At 36.3% G+C, this 21389-nt stretch overlaps 1 protein-coding gene across 2 annotated transcripts in view; it reads left to right on the top strand.

Annotated features, from left to right (window-relative positions):
• Nucleotides 1-21389, top strand: part of MIPOL1 (mirror-image polydactyly 1) — a 178979-nt gene that overhangs the window by 142192 nt on the left and 15398 nt on the right. For both annotated transcript variants that reach the window (XM_060687415.2, XM_060687416.2), the window contains exon 10: nt 11512-11742. In XM_060687415.2, coding sequence (XP_060543398.2) covers nt 11512-11742 — 231 coding nt within the window. The remainder of the gene's footprint in view (nt 1-11511; nt 11743-21389) is intronic.

Here is a 21389-nt window from a genome sequence, read left to right as displayed (position 1 = left end):
TTCTTCTGATCAGAGCTGAGAGAGGATGTACAAGGGCCAATACATAGCATCTCCAAAGGATTTGCATGACTTCACAAAGGCCATGTTTGTGTAAATGAATGTATGAAAATGGAGGCAGGAATATAAGCAACATAAGATATGCTCATGGGTGGCTCATTCCAACAAGGGCCATTCAATATGAAAACATTCCACACTCAGTTGAAGATGCTTTTCTCAACTATGACTCTTGAATGACAACCACAGCACTTTTACTTGAGGTCTTTAACTGATGTGAAATTTGTGTCATTTCTTATATCTTGTTACAAGGCTTATGATCATTCTGTGAATTCTATTGCCCCCCCCCCAAAGTAAGATTATTAGCTATGTTAGTTTCTACATTGCTGTAAAGGAGGAATCTGTTGCTAACAGATTGTGAAATTGAAAGAAACTCAGATTTGTTCATATTGGTTTTATGTTGCTTCAGAAAAAGCTACTTTAAATTCTTCAGCAAATTCTTTGAGAGGATAATAGTAAAAAAAGAAAAGCAGGGTTTAGAAGGAGACCAGTGTGGAATCACAATAGTATGCCCACTGTTACAAGACAGAAGGTAACAATAGTATCACAAAAGCTAATCTATGCTGGTATTAAAACCAATGATGTTATAGATAATAGAAGTCATCAGATCTTTAGGTTTCCAGGGTGCAGTTCTCTGATCCGAAGTTATTACTGAATTAGCTTCTCTAAAGTTGCACCACCACTACCACGCATACAAAAACATGCAACTTTAAAAAACTTTAGTAGATGTATAATTTTTTAAGAGAAGAAAGTATTTGGTGTCTATATTTTAATAATAGGAAGAAATGTGGTGATGGTACAATTGAAGAACTAGCAGAAATATTTTTGAAGATTTACATGCAAATTTCATACTAACTTATCCAGCTGTTAGCTTATTCAGTAATTTTTTTTTATCACATATGGTATAGTTTGTTTCTGAGCTAAGCTCCGAATATATACTTATTATAGAAGTTCAGTTTCTTGGTGAAGCAAAAGGATTAAAATTATCTCACATTGTGAATCATAACTGAAATATAAAATATATTTGTTGTTTTTTAAATTGCTGTCTAATCAGAAAAAGAGGCCTATTTGTTTCTTCCAGTGCTGGATATCATTGAACAGCAATCAAATGTAGTGGATTCTTAATTCCAACAGATTATTTTTTAAATTTTCCTGTCCAAAGAAAAGTGATCTGAGGGGAAATTGCATTATTGAGGCCTCTAATTCCAAAATATTGTGGAGAAACAAACCTGCAATCCCTTCCTGGATATAGCATGATCAAGATCATTTCTGGCATTTTATTTCATATAGGAATCATTGGGGCTTCTATCCCAATCTGACTTTCTCATCATTGGAAGTTTTGTTTCAGAAAAATTGATAACTCCCAAACAAATTAAAGGTATGATTTTATTTCCCCTGAAATCAGTTGGATATGTTTCACCTGAGAACTACTAAAATACATCGTATTAATGTTAATGAATACTGGCAGAAATGGATTATGAAACATTAAATTATGAATCTGTTGTTCTTAAATTGGTTTCTTGGTTTATATACCGTAATCCCAAATAACACCCCAAATGGGTGGGAATCAGTGGATATAACATTCAGGGGGAAAGTGGATTTTTTTAGACAATTTATAAATTCCAAAAACTACTCTGGGCAGTATGCAAAGATTAAAAACAAGGATAACAGTTTAATGCAGTATTTCTCAACCTTTAAGATATGTAGACTTCGACTCCCAGAATTCCCTAACCAACCATGCCAGCTGCGGGATCCTAGGATTTGAAGTCTATGCGTCTTAAAGTTGCCAAGGTTGAGAAACACTGTTTTAGCAAACCCTAACAATGAAGACCACAAACACAATCCAAACCATAAGGAACAAAACCAACCAACATTACCAGCAGAACGTGCCTAATCAAACAGAGCAAACACCTGGCAGGACAACTAGGTCTTTAAAGCCTTAATGAAGGCTAGCAGGGTCAGGGCTTCCCAATCTCTGAAGGGTTGCTATTCCATGGGCCTTTTTTTTAACCTGCACTGAACTCAGACCTTCAGTTATTAGCACTCTGGGAGTTCCAGGCCAACAAGACAACCTACAGGCTCTATTCTGGCCACAGTATTATGCAATGCACGATATTGAATTTGTTCCACGATACTGGGTTATATTTACAAACCGTTTCCCTTCAGAACATGCTGCAACACTACTAGTGCTTTGTGTTGAGGGGAAGGTTAAAGGGATTTTTGGTAGCATCTTCGCGGTACATGTATTGAACTTCACACTTAAATAATCCTCAAAGAAACTTATGCTAGAAAAGTTAGCTGAGAATGTAATAAAGGACCTTGGCTCCAGTATGCATGTCAGCGCTATTCTTTTCAACAACATATGTTTAAGGGAGTTTGCTTTATGCCTTACATCTTTAAAAGTATGTGGATGTGTTTTAACTGCCGCAAAATTCTCCAAGCCAGTCATGGCCGACTGAGAGTGAATATACAAATAAAAGAAACGACCTTAAAATAACATTAGCATTTTGACATATGCCTACAGAAGCTAGGCAAGTCAGAGTGATCCCATTAGCTCAATGTGATCCCATTAGTTGAATTGTTCTGTCTGTCTCTTTTCATCTAAGGAACAGTTCTCACATTCCATTTGTCAGTACTTGATGAGGCAGGCTGCTGAAATTCTTCTCCACTGGATAGTTGTTCGCTCTTAGAAGTTTGAACTTTTCTCCTTGGGTGCCCCTGAGATCATCTTTAAAGTGCCCCAGATCAAAATTTGAGGAAGAATGGTTTCATTTCAAGACAGTATTATGTGATAAACTTTAATTTTTGAGTGTACTTTTCTATGTTCCAGAAGATTACAGCGCATTTAAGTCTCTTGTGAATCGTACTGCTTGGACAAAGAATGTCTTTCATTCCAAAAAGATAGTTTCTTGGGTTAACAGCTTTTATTGCCTCTTCATTTTTGATCACTAACTTTCAGAACAATTTTGTTAGAATTATTCATTCTCAGAAGCATGTAGGTATTTTATAGGCGAAAGAGCTTATGTAAAAGTTTATGACTCAGTCTTGGTTCTTTCTAAAACATTTGTTTATAGTCAAATTGCAAAGAAAATACACTACATTCTACATTAGCATTTGCATTGATTGGAATAAATATACATCCACACACTCACACTCTCTCTCACTCAGACATAGTCACTGCTTTCAATTCAGTCTCAACTGGTGATGATTGTGCTGGACAACTTCCTGCAGTTTTCTTGGCAAAATTTCGTAAGTGGTTTGCCATTGCCTCTTTCACACTGCTGAGAAACAATGACTGACCCAAGATTACCCAGATGTCTTTGCACCTAAGGTAGGATTAGAACTCATAGTCTCCCACTTTCTAGCCTGGTGCCTTAACTAACACACCAACTTGATTTAGCATTTACGGTAAATCTATCTAGAGAAATAGAGATAGATAGAGATAAAATTGCTGTTCTTAGTAAAATAATACCTGAAAGGAGTGAATTATGTTGACACTATTGTTTCTTTTTGTTTCAATGAAATCAGTGTAGACAATAGATTACACTTGTCTATTGGTGGCAAACAAAAGCTAACCTAATTAGCTTTTGCTTAGTTGTTATTCTGTTAACTCTAAGGAAATAAGTTAAATTGTACATCATATTAGCTTAGCTATTTATTCATCGTACAATTAACTGGCAAAAGTAGCATTTTTCTGGGACATCATACCCATTTCTGAATCAAGCTTTTGTCTTCCAAACAGACTTAGCGTTACAACAGCTTTTAGTGCAAGTTATTACAATTCTTTTTGCATAAAACAGGTCATTCAGAGTTCATCTGTAGGTGGAGCAGGCAAGGTGGATTGGGGGACAGTTCTAATAGATCTATTTCAATAATTAAGTCATGCATTTTTTTTCCTCAACAAAACCTGTAAGTCGGGTTTAGCCAGGTGGGAACTAGGTTTTTTTAATGGCTGTTATCTTTGTCAAAAGGAATATTATGAAAATAAGGAATTGCTGTGAATATTTTAACACTTGACTAAACAGAGGAATAATTCTACAATTCGCGAAACATACTTAGTTACCCACGCCCTAAATTTAATGCAGTTTGTATTGATTATCCCTTTATTAAGCTTATTCAGTATCTTTGAAATTATGTAGTAAGTAGAATTAATGAGGTTAACAGTAAAATTAGTAGTACCAACATTCTCATATATTATTATATTAATACTGTAATACTGGCATGTACTTGAATGAACATTCTTAAATCCATATTTTGGAAAAGGTGAACCACAAACCCACTTTAACTTTAGAAATTATATCAGGAATCTTTTCAAACCAAAATACTACATGGAACAATTGTTAACATTATTCTTCTGTAGAATAAAAGATTTTTATCATCTTATCCAGAGGAATGAAATAAAGAAGATGCATTGGAAATAGTGGATTCTGAACAATGTCTCCTGTGTTATTTTCATAGGGTAAATTTTATTAGGCTAATTAGTGGCAAACCACTTCTGAAAAATTTTACCAAGGAAATTGCAGGGACTTGTCCAGACAATCTTCAAGAATTGAAGATATGATTAAATGGAGAAAAAGATGTACTTTATCTCATAGATATTCACATATATTGAGTAATCAGATTTATTCAGTATAAATGCAGAAGAGGCAACTAAAGATTAAGAGAATTATTTTAATTAAAAAAATGATTTAAACAGGATGGCTTCTTTACAATAAACATTATGGGGGAAAAACCAGAGTATTATAGAGCTGCATAAAAACCACATACAGTTTATATCACGTTCTAAATGGGCAAATTCTGTCCATAAACTCAAGCTCTCATTGTCAAGTAGAAATTTGCAGGTTTCCCCACCCTCCCCAAAAAATCCCCTACATTTATACGCAATATATAATTGAACTATGCATGTTGCCTAGCAAGCTGTCTAAAGTAAGGACAAAAACATTGGATTCCTCAATGTTTTGAGCTAAAAAAGCAATTTTTTGAGACCACAGAGTTTTTTTCAGAGAAATAGTAATACAAAATCATAATCATAATGTAGTTATTGTTATTATTGTGGAAACACAAAGAAAATGACTGCCATGGGGGGATATTACAGAAACTGTGGCCAGTCAAATATATATATATATATATAATGGATTTGGAGACTTGGTGTCTGCCCAAGAAGTTACACATGATGTTATGTTGGCAATTCCAGCAGATAAATAAATGTCTATGTTACCACATGCTAAAGACTTTCTTCCGAATATACTATGGACCGCCACAGAAAGACCATATTTTCCTTTAAAATTTAACTAGGGTATCTGCTTTTTAGTTAAATCCTGTGATTCTGACTTCAAGGATATGAACATTTTATATTAATTGATATTGATAGCAAGAATAATGTAGTGGCCTGGTTCAAAAATTTTATTCTTGAGCCATCAACATGCTACTCAAGAGCATCCACTGATGAAAAGATTGCTCACTGTTCTAAAATATACTTATCAGTTAGTTTGGTCATTAATATGGAAATGCCTCAAGAGCATGGAAAGACAGAACAGAACAAGATACTCCTATTCTTCCTTGCCTCATACAGGGGGACATATTAAATTTTCTGAGGTTTTAAATCTGAGCCAAATTTATTTAATTATTTTAAATTTTAATTGCTGTTTTGTCTTGTGTTTTTAAATAGGCTGTACACCGCCCTGAGTCCTTCGGGAGAAGGGCGGTATAGAAATAAAATTATTATTATTATTATTATTATTATTATTATTATTATTATTATTATTATTATTTTCAGAGTAAATCCATGTAAAAGGCAAGGAAGTACATTTTTTAATGTCATACAAATGTCCTTCAAATTAGTTACAGAGCTGAGATGTATATATCTTGCATGTTCTTGATATAGGCCAAAATCAGATATGCCAGGCCTGCATGAACCTGAACAAATGGTGGGCAAGGGGAATATTTTAAGTATTGTTTCCCAGCTGTGGAGTTGGGTAGCCTCAAAATCAAAATAATAAATAAATGAACTAATAAACATATACCAATCAGCAGATCAATCCTATGTTACCTAGATTGCTAATTATAGTATAAATGGCTGAAGCTAATTTAACACCAGTTGAAAACATTATTTTGGTTGCAACAGAGTTTAATATGGTTTTTTTTAATCACTAAGATCTTTTCTCACCCAAAATCTGTATTCAGTATTGTACTTTTCAGTGTTTAAAAACTCTACCCTCCCAACTGCTATCATACAAATATGAAGTATATAAAAAGATGCTACTCTTTTTCATGCATTCCTGGGTGGGGAGAGAGAGGGGGAGAATAGTAATTAGCCCAGCTGTTTCCATCTCATTTCTGATCACATATCTCTGCTGCATTTTATGTGTTGAAATTATCCTTCTTCAGTGACAAAACTCCTAAATTTGTGTAGACTCCATATACAATTGAAAATCCTGCAATAATACCTGACATAGCAATATGAGCTGGAATGCCAATGAGATCATCTCCATTCTGCCCAGACTACAATATGGTGGCTGCATGAGTATAATTATCTTCTATGGGTCACATTTCTAGGCAATACTTTTTTGTGAGATGGGCAGCTATATAAATTTGATTGATAAATAATATAAATAAGATAAGGAGTGTGGCTATTCTAAATATATGCCTGGGTTACCAATGAAAAATATAGCTTCCAAAGTTTCTTCCATGTCAATTACATCTTTATCTTCCTTATTTCTTTGCTTGAGGAAAATCTGTACTGCACACAGTGAATTGGCTCCAAAGTTTTATTTATTCTGATGAAAAGGGTCCAATCTAATGACCGTGTACAGGAAGAAATAAATTAAACCAAAAAAATAAATTAAAACATTTTAATACATAAGAAGAAAAGGAGAGTTAATAAATAAATCTGCAGTTAATGAAAGCATTTTGAGGACTAAGAAGTCTCAGATTTGAACTCAGTTCATGCCATTTTCTTGGCAGGAATATGGAAGTGGTTTCCTATTGCCTTTGAGGGCTATTTTTGTAAACTCAGTCTGGTTTCAGCATATAATTGGACTGTTTGATTGAACAAGAACAGGAATAAGCAACCTGATCTCTCTTTTTCTCCAGATAGCTATCTAAGGAAGACTGTAGTTATAGTCCAAAATTCCTGGTGGCACAAAATTGCCTGCGCCTGATCCCCTAATTCAGTTAAAAACAATTAATTGCAACACTCTGAGCTTCAATCCAGCTCATTATGTACCCTCATGTTTTCAAAACAAAGCTCAGGTTTTGGAAGATACTTTTTTTAACAAAAATCTTTTTAAAGTAGAGGATTTTTACTGATAGGTACAGAGGGCAGCTGAATATCCTTTACCCAAAGTCAGCTGAAATAAATAAGTATTTTGCATCAGGGCCATATAATGACTGAACAAATTCTGAAAAGAGAAGGAAGATAAAAGTTCTTTTAAGAGTTCTTTAAGGTATCAGTTTGATAACAACCAAAACACCTTTACTGCCATTAAATATTTACCAAGACTTGGCTTTCAGGAGAGGGGCAGTTTAGAGCAGTGTGCTTGGCTCCATGCATTGGTATTGATTAGCTATCAGAAGGACATGGTTAATGAATAACTTTGAGTATCACTGAGCACTCAACATTGTTGTCAAGGCTGCTCTTTTTTTTCTCTTCTCTTACCTGAAAATGACCTAAATTAAAATCAGTTAGGACTGACACTAACCCTGCCACAGATTGCTCAAGAATCCTAGGGAATAAACAAGACTGGAAAATCAGTTGATTGATGCTTACGCAATCCATTCTAGTGGCTCTTGTCATCCCTACTGGACTTTAGAACTAAATATGTTTACATTTAATTAGAAAGAACACACACTTTACATCACATGGAAGCTATCAATATCGAATTGGAATTGATTTCCGCTTTGTCTCACTAGTGAATCACTATTTCCTTCAAACTGTTTTTTATTTTCAAAACATCAGCTTGCAAAATGAGTCATATAAATTTTAAAGCAGAGTAAACCTATTGCATAGAGATAATCATGAAAGTAAACGGCAACTAGTACAGCTGCAAATCGAGTACAGCTTTTTTAAAGAGATGTTTCAACTGCTTGATGTGAATTGTAGTACGAAGGAAATGTCACCGATGGTTCCATTCAATCTCCAAGATTTGGAGACTTTACTAAGATAGTTGGATATATAGCTTTATCCTATGGATCCTTTTGTAAATGCAAATCTCCACATATAGCATTAGAAAAGAAAAACTAAATTCTAGACTTCCATGAGATGCTTCTTTGATGTGATATGATAAATTCATGGAAGATAAAATGATCAGTGGCTATTAGTTTGAATGACCATATTGTGTTTATAGACTTTAAAGCAGAAGTCCTCAAACTACAGCCTGCAGGCCAGATATGGCCCCCTGAAGCCATTAATCCGGCCCACGCAGGACCACGAGGCTGCCCTGCCCACATTGCCGCACCTACCTGCCTGCCACCATCTGCCTTCTGGAGGCCGAGGAGGCCAAAAATGGGACACACGGAGGTCCCGAGAGGCCAAAAATGGGCCTGTTTTTGGCCTCCCCAGCCTCCAGAGAGAGGGAAGGAGAAACATACACACACACACACACACACAAACAGAAGCCCTTCACCCCCCCCTACCCCCCCAAGGCAGCCACATTCCTTCACTAACCTGCTTTCCACCCACAGGAGCATAACAAATTAAAGTTTAATTTGTATGTATTGTTTAATGGACTGCTAAATTGGCCACACCCACCCAATCACATGACCACCTAGCCATGCCCACCCAGTCACATGACCACCTAGCCACGCCCACCCTGCAGGTCCACCCCCCCCAAGAATCTGAGGGACCATGAATTGGTCCCCTGTTTAAAAAGTTTGAGGACCCCTGCTTTAAAGCAACATGCCCTGAACACCAATTATTAGGAACAAGTGAAGAAAAGTCTTGTTCTCATGTCTTAATTGTGAGCTTCTCTGATGCACCTGAATGACTATCTCAAAGGTATTTTGTTGAAAAAGCAACTGGATTGATTTTTTTTCTCCAAAAAAAGTCAGTCCAGTTGCCTTTTCAAAACAAAAAACACCCCACCTTTGAGACAACTATGACCTGGATGACTGAGACACTTGGTCTCTAATCCAACAAGATTCTTCTTAATTTTTTTTTTTAATATTTGAAAATAGTATGCTGATTTCTTCAGCTTGTAGCTCAGGATACTATTTTGAAATGCTTCTTCTTTTTCACTTATGGCAAAATCATGTTTAATATATTTTATCTGTTATTCTTCTACCGACTTTTTATTTCTTTATACATTATTTATAATTTCAAAATGTCCTTATTTAATTGAATAGATACTTCACATCATTTTCAAACAACCTCAGGTGGTAGGTAATGACATGCCAATTCCTTGACCTTTAACTTTTAGATTCCTATTAAATCAGCTGTATTTTACTTATGCATTCCTGGTGAGTTTTAATTTCTATATGAAATGGCAATCTGATTGTGCTTCCTTTTTTGTTCAGAAACAAAAGGACATTGCCAATAAACTTAATGCAGGATTTGTTTGTTCTTCTTGCTTTTCAGTAGAAAAATATAGTTTCTATTTCATTTTACACTTACACAGTAATTTAGATATGTTCAGTCTATATGCCCAATGTTTGTAAATAAACCAGCTTCTAACAATACAGTGTAGGATAAAAAATAAAACACTCATTTGAAGAAAACATTTGTTTATAAATTTACTTTTGTTTTGGCTAATTAAAAACAATTCCAAAAATAGATATAAAATTTATTTTTTTAAGTTAATACAGGATTCCTGTTCAGTCATTAAAATGGAAGTAATCTGTAAACCAGTTTCCTATTTCATAAAAATATTCCAAGAAAAAAAACCTGAGGAATAACCCCAACTAGACTTCCCTGGAAAATTTTTAGGAAGGGTTGAAATAAAGTATATATAAAAACCCAAAGGGGCTTTTTCAAGAGGCAACCTGAAAAGTTCAGAACTGAAGAAGTTTCTTGGATGAGAAGCGAAATGTCTTCAAGGAAAAACAAAGAAAGTCCAGTTGCCTTTAGAAAAAGCACTTTTGCAACAACCATGACTTGGATATATGCATAGATAACATATGTTATTGCGTTCAGCAGCTGTTTTAAACATTTCTTGTTTTTTATAGTAACAAATCATGATCAAAACTAAACTCAGACTTTCACACATTGAAGTGTGCACACAGAGAGTCATGTGCAGTCACAGTCATATTCCTGATACCAACAGCTGAACAGATTTCCTGGACAAAAGGGAAAATGTTCAGAATCTAGAAAACTTGAGCGCCTAGTCCTGGAATAGCCAAATAGCCTCCCGGTTCCTCCCAGGAATCCTTCAATTCCTTCAAATTGACCTGAGGTTTCTCATCGCTTCCAGTCATCTGTCCAGGCATTGATTACCAGGTTTCCTACACAACTATGCTCTCCAGGAGCTACTAAAAATCGCTTAGTGGGCTGTTGTTGGCAACAACAAGATGAGAATATGGGCTGTTGGCTTCTTATTCCTGAAGAAAGCTGGAGCTGACTTGGCTACAACACCTGAGAATAAGACAGGTAGAAATAATAGAATACAGCATCAGTTTCACATCTTGCTCTTACAAATGGAAATCCCTAAATTCAGATCTACACTGTTCTGCCCAATAAAGATTATTTTCTATGTAGTGGGAATATGAAAGTAGGAACCTAATTATAGTATGAAGCAGCTCATTCTGAAGTTGTTGCCTTTATTTTTTCATTCAGATATAGCCCGTGGGGTTGAACCTCAGAAATAAATGTCTGCAATTATCTGTCTGTCTGTCTATCTATCTATCTATCTATCTATCTATCTATCTATCTATCTATCATATCTATCTATCTATCATCTATCTATCTATCTATCTATCTATCTATCTATCTATCTATCTATCATATCTATCTATCTATCATCTATCTGTCATATCTATCTATCTATCTATCTATCTATCTATCTATCTATCTATCTATCCTATCTATCCTATCTATCTATCTATCTATCTATCTATCTATCTATCTATCATCTTAAAGATAATCAGTATCATTTCACTGAGGTCTCCCTGAGAAAGAATTCTTGTGCTGAAAAAGGCAAGGGATTTGGGATTTATTGTACAGATCAGAAGCAACTTGTACCCGTAAATACAGAGAAACTCCTGAATACTATTTGCTTCTACTTATAGAAGAAAAGAAAGAAAAATAGTCAAAATGCTCTAAAGAATTAAGCTGCTGATTCAGCTCTATGTTAATTTAAATGTATTGTAAAACTATCATGAATGACGTAGCAGGTTTTCTTGTGTCACTTTATATATTTAATAAATGAATGAATATTTATGCACATATTTATGCCCCTTTGATTGATATATTTAAAATTACATTGTATTGATCACCACTGTTGTACATATTTTTTGTTTCACCAGTTTGCATCAAGCTCTATCCCAAGAAGCAAATCTTAAGGATCAGTTCAACTCCGCACTTGTAACATATGAAAAAGCTCTGAAAAATAAAGATGATATTGTCTCCATGCTTTTTCTTCAAAATGAGGAGCTGGTGACTCAACTCCAGCAAATGGCAGCAGAGAAAACAAGCATAGAATTAAAATTTCAGCAAACTTCAGATGCTTTGCAAGATACCACTGAAAAACTTCAAAAGTAAGTATATCGCCTGTCATTTTGAAAAATGCAATTTGTTAACTAAACGGGCTATTGTGCCTTTTTTCCATGGCATAAAAAGCACAATAAAAAGATAGAAATACCTAAACATCTTATAATGCATTAAAGCAATTTAATAGGCTTAATAGCAATTTATTTTAAAGTTTTGGGCATTTTATAATCTTTAAAGGTTTGTTTGTAACCAATGTAGAATAGTTGCAAAATTTGCAAGGAGAGAGGAAACACAGAGACACCACACAAACACACAGAGAGAGAGAGAGAGTTTATATTCAAGATTTTATTGAAGATAGCTTTACATATTAGAGATTGGATTAGTTGTTATGGCTAGGGACCACAACAGTTTCAATACAAGTTTGTGAATATTCGTACACATTCATACCTGACATGAGTCAATTCTGATACACTTAAAACTGAAATTTTGAAGAAATTTGATTCAAGTTTGCACATTGAAACTGGGGGCGAGCCAATTTAAGTGAATGAATTGAGTGAGTCAGTGAATATTTCATTGGAATGATTAGTATAGCCAATTTGATCTGAACCAATCTGAGATTTGAATTTGGAGAAAAAATACTCATTGACTGTTCAGTTGTTTGTTTATTTAAATGTATAGTTGCCTACTTTTCCAATTCCAAGCATCTTTAAAACATGAGTTACACTGATAGAAACACCCATAAAACAAATAACAATTATAATAAAACTATTCAAATTATAAATAGATATATAGCTGTCATCCAACAATCTCAAATAGTCCCTTAGATGATTGTTTCCAGCACCTTCTGAAATATCAGGGTAAAGACACATATTGGGAAAATCAGTCTCTAATCTCAGGCCGCCTTTCTCCACATTTTTGGGGGGCATTATCAGAAAAATATCCTATTTCAGCTTTTGACATGATTAGAAGATAATAATAGTAGACTTTTTAGCCAAATGTCTTCAAGAGCTTTATCATAATATATATTTTTTTATTTTTTTAAAAAAAAATTTATTTGATTTATATGTCGCCCTTCTACGGAGACTCAGGGCGGCTTACAATGTGCTTGCCAATCAATTCTGCCAATCTTCTGGCATCCTAGAAAACCCAGTGATCAGAGGTAGTAGACTCATAAGCACAAGTCAATGGGCATTCTTCAATGTAATGCCAAGCCTGGCATCCGCCAAAAACAAACAAAAGGAACTCTTTTTAGAGTTTTGGAAAGGTTAATTTTTAATTAATTAATTAATTTATTTATTTGTTTCCATTTCTATACCGCCCTTCTCCAAATAGGACTCAGGGCGGTGAACAGCCAAAGTAAAAACAAAAACAAAAAAAAACAAAAAAAAAAACAAAAACCAGAGCATATAAAATTTAAAAACAGTATTAAAATAATTAAATATTTTGGCCGTGAATTAAAACAACCCAATTTAAAATCAATTTAAAATTTAACTCAAGCCAGCCCAGCTAGTTGAAATAAATAGGTTTTCAGGGCCCGACGAAAAATCCGGAGGTCTGTTATTGTACGTAACTCTGGGGGAAGGTTGTTCCAGAGGGTGGGCGCGGTCACAGAGAAGGCTCTCCCCCTGGGGGTCGCCAGCCGACATTGTCTGGCGGACGGCACCCTGAGGAGGCCCACTCTGTGCGAGCGTACTGGCCGGTGGGAGGCTATTGGTGGCAGAAGGCGGTCTCGTAAGTACCCCAGCCCTAAGCCATGGAGCGCTTTAAAGGTGGTCACAACACCTTGAAGCGCACCCGGAAGACCACCGGGAGCCAGTGCAGCTCGCACAGGAGAGGTGTCACATGGGAGCGCCTCGTCGCCCCCATAATCCCCCGTGCGGCTGCATTCTGGACCAGCTAGAGCCTCCGGGTGCACCCCAGGGGGAGCCCCATGTAGAGAGTGTTGCAGTAGTCCAGGCGTGAAGTCACTAGTGCCTGAGTGACTGTGCGTAGAGAGTCCCGATCTAGAAAGGGGCACAACTGGTGTATCAGGCGAACCTGATAAAAAGCCCCCCCTGGCCACGGCCGTCAAATGATCTTCTAAAGACAGCCGTGCGTCCAGGAGGACGCCCAAGTTACGAGCCCTCTCCGTGGGGGCGAGTGATTCGCCCCCAATAGCCAGCAATGGTGTCAGCTGGCTATATCGGGATGCTGGAAGCCACAGCCACTCGGTCTTGGAGGGGTTGAGTCGGAGCCTGTTTCTCCCCATCCAGGCCCGCACGGCCTCCAGGCACTGGAATAAGAGATTTTCTGCATTGGTTCAATCACTACAATTTAAACTGTTTCCTGATCCCTGCAATCTCTTTCTGAAAAAAGATACAGAGGTAAATTTCTGAGCAGCGCTGAAAAGAATGATCATTAACTTAACCCTTAAGGAGTGGTGGGCATTTGCTGTTTCTGATTACTGGATTTTATTAGGATGCCAGGAAGTCTGGCATCCTAATAAAATGGTGTACTTGGTTGGTAAGCTTGGCCCCTCCTGCGAGGGACTTCCCCCCACCCACCCCCCGTTTACCATCCTCAGTAAGTTGCTAGACAATGCAAGGCATAGTAACAACTTTCATTTCATCTGACCAGGACTTTATTAGCTCAGGGCTACAGCTTAATAGTAGTACAGGGGTTTAAGGCACCCTGTTATTAAGCTGGTTATTAAGACCAGCTTCCTGCAATTATTGCAGGGTTCGAATCTCGCCAAGGCTCAAGGTTGACTCAGCCTTCCATCCTTTCTAAGGTAGGTAAATTGAGGACCCAGTTGTGGGGGCAATAAGCTGACTTTGTATAAATATACAAAAGGATGAAGGCTATTGCTGAGCACATTGTAAGCCACCCTGAGTCTTCGGAGAAGGGCGGCATATAAATCAAATTAAAAAAAAAAATTCCATGTCAATTAGCATAGGCAGCAAAAACAGCCTGGTACAATGAGATACAGTGCCCAAGAGATAGACAAGGGCATAGCTGGTGCAGAAAAAATCACATTGTATGCTTGCAGTATTCTATTCTAAGAAACAGTAGAAGCTTGGCTAAAAACTACCCTGGCATCCATTCATTCATTGTTGAGAGACAAAATACACACCTAATCTGTAGAATTTAAGAGAAAGATTTAATCCAAGAACTGAGTTGGAACAGAGTTGTTACCTAGCACATTACCACAAATAAGACAGGCCATTATTTGCTAATGTCAAGAGTGAATCAGGACTTGATTGGGTCAGAAAATGAACATAGACCAGAAATTTAAAAATGAGAATAAAATTACTTCAGGGAAAAAAGAATTAGTACAAATACTTTATCTTCTTATAATAGCTAAATTCTTCATTATACTAATCTTGTAATATACATGTCTTTAAAGTTTTCATGAATATTTGCTTAGCATATATTCCAGTTGAAATATATATTATCTTGTATATTCTTGTCATGTTTACTTAGCTATTCTCAAGTTGTATATTATGTACACATTACTTATTTAGGAATTTAGCCATTCCTGTGAGTATATTTCCATAACTCACTTTCATGCTTCAAAAAAAGAATAAAGCTTGAGTATCTCAGATCCCCCAGTGTTTTAATTTCCCTTTAGTTAAATGAAAATGGCTTTGGATTTTCAGAAGACCAGTGGACAAGTATTACTCCATCAATCTCTTTATTCCTCTAATAAAGATTGCAATTCCCTTTTAAGACCATCAAATTAATGATTATTGTCATTCTTGTAATAGTGAATTCTGTAGTTTGACAATGCTGAGTGCCAGGTGCTTTCTTTTCCCTCTGCAAATCAGTCTTCTTAATTAGAGTATCATGGGTTCTGGTATTATGGAAGAGAAAGAAATTGTTCTTCCTATCCAGGTTCTTTAATGCTTATCAAAGAGTCATATCTATAATTCTCTACACATCTCTCATGCCTTCTTATCCTTTTGTTTGCCTTTTCCCTAAATCAAAAAGCCTTACATCTTTTAGCCTTACTTCACAACTGCCCTTACCTTGGACAGTTCATCCAAACATTGATTGTTGTTAATGTCCTTTGCTGAATCTTTTCCATTTTCCAAAAAGATTTGCAAAAACTATGCATGACTATGTATAACTATTACAAATGAGTTATGTCACAGATTTTGATCAGAACTTTGATATTATGATATTAACTGTTTTATTTTAAATTCCTTTTTTAATATTTCTGGCCCTAAATTTTCGGTCTTCACAGCAATCATGTTCACTGCTCTGTTGAACTCTGAGAACCTATTCCTATTCAGTTGCCATCATTTTAGTTATTTATACATGAATTTAGCCATTCCTGTCCCGGTTTGCATCACTACTTAGGTGGTATTGCGTTTACCATGTTTATGTTCTTTTCCTCTGTTTAAAGAGAGCTTTTTAGACCACGGTCCCTTCTTGTTTTAATCACCTTAAATAAATGGGTAGCATTCATTAGTTTGAGCTACTTACTCCTAACCTGAACAAAAATACTTTTTATTGGGTAGCCCATTTACAGAGCTCCCTTTGCTAATAGTATGTACATATTGCTATTCCTTATTTTCTGTTCTTTAACCAGTTTCAATCCAAAGAGAACCCTTTCTTTCTTCATATCCATGAGCAAGAAGCTGCTTGAGAATCTTTCATTAAGGATATTATCAAAAGCCTTTTGAATATCCAAATAAATGTTGCTGTTAAAACTCCATGTTTTAATATACATCAAGCTCTTCCTGGCTTAGCCCCTAGGATGCTATGAATGCAGTCACTATAAGCAGTTTGTCTAGGCCTTAACAAAAGAAATGGGATTATTAATTGTGGAAAAGCCTCTTGCATTCTAACTACATCCATTCAAAAGCATTTTTTTATTAGGCAGGGCATCAAACTATTTTATTCTGTTGGGTTCTGGTTGGGTTGTAAATCTGGATTAATTTGTCTTCTGGCTTTGTCTCCTGTTTTAAGTTGTTGGTTTTATTCTTTTTGTATGAGAATATTTTGAAATTATGCATTATTCTAAAGGCTTTCTGGGAAGGAAAATATGCATAAACATTTTAATAAATAACATAAATGTGCGGATGTCGTAATGTAGTCATACATTATCTCAAAAGATATTATCTAGCTTTTCTTTAATCTCCTCCACACTCCCATTTCCCTTTCCTTGGAAAAGAGCAAAAATGCTCTAATAGACCTTGGGATATCACTTAAACTATTTTTAACTTTAGCTTGGTCTTTTCTTAGAAAAATTGATTCAATTTGACATGCTTAACTACTTGGGAAAATGTCTACTAGGTCAGTTAGTGCTACAATTAGCTTCCCAGGCCTGTAGCAAAATTAAACAGCTGAGCAAAATCTTTTGACAACAACAACAGCAGCATGTCCTTTCTGTTAAAAAATAAAAAACATGGAAATGCTCACTGCTACTTCCCAGCACCCACAGTCACCCATTCTATTTTATAATTCAACCTGCAAACAGATTAAGCAGCTGAGTTTGTGGGAAGTGTGTTTACTTTGAGCTAAGAATTCAGTGACACCTCTGGGAGAGCCACACAGACAGTCCTACTCATCAGCAGGAAAACCAAATTAAGAATTCACAATATCTTGTAATCTCAGCCACATCATACAGTCAAGTATTTTGCCATTTAGGAAAAACTATGTTTGATAGTCTTCATTGAGAGAGGGAAGAGAAAGTATGCTTTGTTTCTTGGAAGGAATTAACTGATCCTTGTCTTGAAAGTTTCCCAGCAGGCTGGTTTTTTGTTTAGAGTTTCATTGTAACCCTCCATAATTGTTCAAAGCAAAGGGATAACCCTTGCCTGTCACTTGGTTTTCTACATGGTTTATGTATTCCGCTTCCTCTAACCATCCCTGAGACCATAGCAAGAGTATAGCTTTTAATGAAACATGGTGATGATTTCATATTTAAATAAAGTTTATATGTATGGCAATGGTGGGTTGCCCCCAGTTCGGACCAGTTCGCAAGAACCGGTAGTAAAACTGGCGGGAGGCCTGCCCACCACCCCGAATGTCATCATCGGCGATCTGCGCATGTGCAGAAACTTCTCGCGAACTCAGTCTCATTGCGAACCGGTAGTAAAGGTAAGTAGAACCCACCCCTGATGTATGGGCTTTTCAATAGTAAGTGTGTGTGTCCATCAGGGATGGGTTTCACTTACCTTTGCTACCAGTTTGCACCCATGCTCAATTCGCTCATGTGCGCACCCCATCTGCACGTGCGCAGAAGCTTCTGTGCATGCGCAGATCATATTTGATGACGTCTGGGTGGGTGGGCAGAACCTCCCGCTGCCACTGCTACCGGTTCACCTGAACTGGGGCGAACCAGTAGCAACCCACCCCTGGTGTCCATGGTAGAACAATACTATTCTTACCCATGTTATGTTTAAGAAAACCTTGTTTCCTTTGTTGCATTTCTCTTGGTGAGAATTATTAAGAACTAAACGGAACTATTAAGAAACACGATTCTATATGTATTTTATATGCGTGATGGCTCTTGGGAAAAATACCATATTTGGACAGCTTGCTCAGTGTTAGAATCTTTGTGTCTGGAAAAAAAACGTTACTCTGCCATCTGTACCCAGGTATTGTGTGCATTTCACACCAATATCCAAGACATTCTCCAATCACACTGGAGGAGATAATCTTTCCCAGAATATCTAAGCAGCATAGTTCAAGAACAAAAATGACTCTCTGAATAACTGCACCACAATGTGAGATGGAGGACTAATCACTTGCCCCTATGGGTTGGGGAAAGATATTATGAGGTCCATTTTTTCCTAACATGACTATGAAAAGAATGTGGCTAAGACTCGGGGGCCTTTCTAGAGGATAGTGAGCAAAGGAAACCATGAGGAGAAGGGAATTTAGCACATGGGTGTAAGTGTGTCAGCTCCATGGATTCTGTCTGAGGGGAATGCCTGGATGACTGGAAGAATCGACCTTGGCAATGGAAACACAAAGCTCTTTTCATCAATTCAAGCTTGTAGTCTAAAGCTGCAGATGGTTACCTCCAACACTGCCTATTCAGGGTGAGGGTTTATAAAACGGCACTTTGCTGAATACTAATGGATCAAAAGATTCAAAACAAAGTTTTAATTACATAAAGATGGCTTGTTCATTTTTAAATCAGGATCCACGTCAGTGTCTCAGAAAAGAACCGTATGACTATCTTTTATATGTAGGTCTAAAGTCTGAGGTTTTTAACTGCAAACATAAACATTAAAGTACAGATTGGTGTCTATAGCGCACAACAGTCTGTTAAATTGGAGGCTGCTTCAAAGCTGGACTTGCTAATATTTATAGGCTTTCATTTCTTCTTTTGGTCTGGTTAGAAGGAGCCTTCCTGAAAATCTGAATGCTTAGAAGGTGTAAATTTAGCTTGTCCCCTCTATTTTTTATTTTTTTTTCAAATTCAGAATGGGTTTGGTTAATAAAACAGTAAGTAGGAACAATACAGTAATGTTTGTTTTGGGGTGAGAGTATTTGCTTTATTCAAGCAGTTTTTCCTTTTTAAAATTTAAAATTATATTATATTTTACTCATTTAATAGTTTCAATTAATATTTGTTTTAATACATTATTTTATTAAGAATCTCTTGTTTTTTTACTTCAATTTAGTTTTTAAACCTAGTTTCTCATTAACTAGTTAAAAGAATATTCTGAATGCATCACTGAAGTTTTGTTTTTCATATTAAGGTTCTGCCTAGAAACATTTTGATATCATCTTAAGGTAGTAATAGATTTTTGTTTCACAAAATTATGATTTTTAATGAAAAGATCACATTTCCAGATTCCTCCTTCCATTTCCTAATTGATTAACTATGATGTCGAAAAGACAAAAATTAACTATATTATAAAATACAGCATGTATTATGTTGTATAGGTAGTCCTCAACTTACAACAGTTCATTTAGTGACTGTTTGACGTAACAACGGCACTAAAAAAGTCACATGATCATTTTTCACTCAACCGTTGCAGCATCACCATGGTTACATGATCAAAATTCAGATGCTTGAAATCTGACTAAAATTTATGACTATTGCAGTGTCCTGGGATCATGTGATCCCCTTTTGTGACCTACTGACAAGCAAAGTCAATAGGGAAGCCAGATTCACTTAACAACCATGTTACTAACTTAACAACTGCAGTGATTCACTTAACAACTGTGGTAAGAATGACTGTAAAAATGGGGCAAAATTCACTTAACAAATGTTTCACTTAGCAACAGAAATGTTGGGTTCAATTGTTGTCGTAAGTCGTGGACTACCTTAATAGACGTTTTCAACTTATTTCACTTGGAAACCAAAGGATTATTATCAACCAGTTTGTTGTAGCAGTTAAAGGCATTGGGCTAGAAACCAGGAGACCTGAATTCTAGTTCTGCTTTAGGCATGAAGTCAGCTGGGTGACTTTGGACTGGTCACTCACTCTCAGTCCTAGGAAGAAGGGAGTGGCAAACCATTTCTGAAAATCCTGCCAGTAAAAGTACCGGGCCTTTTTAGTCACACTAGATGCTGTTTTAGGACCTCTTTCCAGAGCACGATACCAGTCTCTTGAGACTGAAGGATGCCAATGCCAAAAGTACAGGGATTTATCCAGGCAATCACCAGGAGTCAAGCTTGATGACACCAGTAGCCTCTCACCGACCAGTTCGCTCCCATAGAGAGGGGCTCCTCAGGGTGTCGTCGGCCAAACAATGTCGACTGGCAGCCCCCAGGGGGAGAGCCTTCTCTGTGGGGGCACCTGTCATCTGGAATGAGCTCCCCCCGGAGATACGGAGGATCCAGGACTTACACATCTTCCGCCGCGCCCTAAAAACATTTTTATTCCAACAGGCTGGTCTGGCCTAACTCTCCTTTTTAAATTGGGTTTTAAATGTTTTTAGATAAATTGGATGTCTTAAATTTGTTTTTGAGCCTAAATTATTTAATCTCTTTTTAATAGTTTTTTAACTTTTGTATGTCTTTGTATTTTACCTTGGCTGTTCACCACCCTGAGTCCTTCGGGAGTAGGGCGGTATATAAATATGATAAAATAAAATAAATAAAATAAAATATTTTATTAGAAACTTAACTAACTTACCACTATAAATAACCAGGCATTGTCTTCCCAGTTTATCTGAGAAACCAAGAGCCTATATGTCAATAGTCTTCCTGAATAAAATATCTAAGAAATAAAAATTGCTCTTCTCAGAGAATTAGAAAGAATTTAGGTTCTCATCCAAAGTCTGATACAATACCATGTAAGAACACTGTCGTTGCACAACATAATTGCAATCTTGCAAGATTTGGGATGATTTTTAATATTTTTATTTTAGAATTAGCATTTTATTGTGGGATCTCCCAGGTGCTGTTGGGAAGTCCCATGTTCCATGATTCCCATGCCACATATTAGCACTGGATTGACAGGTCTAGCTCCTCATGATGGGCTTCCAAAGCTATAAATGATACAGTAGTTATCTGAATTTTTAAAAATCATATTACATTACACTCCATCACAATTCCGTTCTTTTCATACTTCCTCTTTTTATTGAATGAGAAAATTGGCAAAATGAATTAAATACTTAATTTTGTCTCCATTGGAATACACATTAAGGGTTTGCCCTACATTTTAGTTTATTTGACAAACTTGCCTTTAAACGCAAATAAATTGTTGCATACAATTATTTGAGACTATGCTTTTCAAAATTA

The sequence above is a fragment of the Pantherophis guttatus genome, chromosome 1 (assembly GCF_059756535.1).
Source record: "Pantherophis guttatus breed Tessera chromosome 1, ASM5975653v1, whole genome shotgun sequence".
In the NCBI taxonomy this organism is placed as follows: domain Eukaryota; kingdom Metazoa; phylum Chordata; class Lepidosauria; order Squamata; family Colubridae; genus Pantherophis; species Pantherophis guttatus.
Note: the sequence above shows the minus strand (reverse complement) of the source record. Positions and strands in the feature narration are given on the sequence as shown.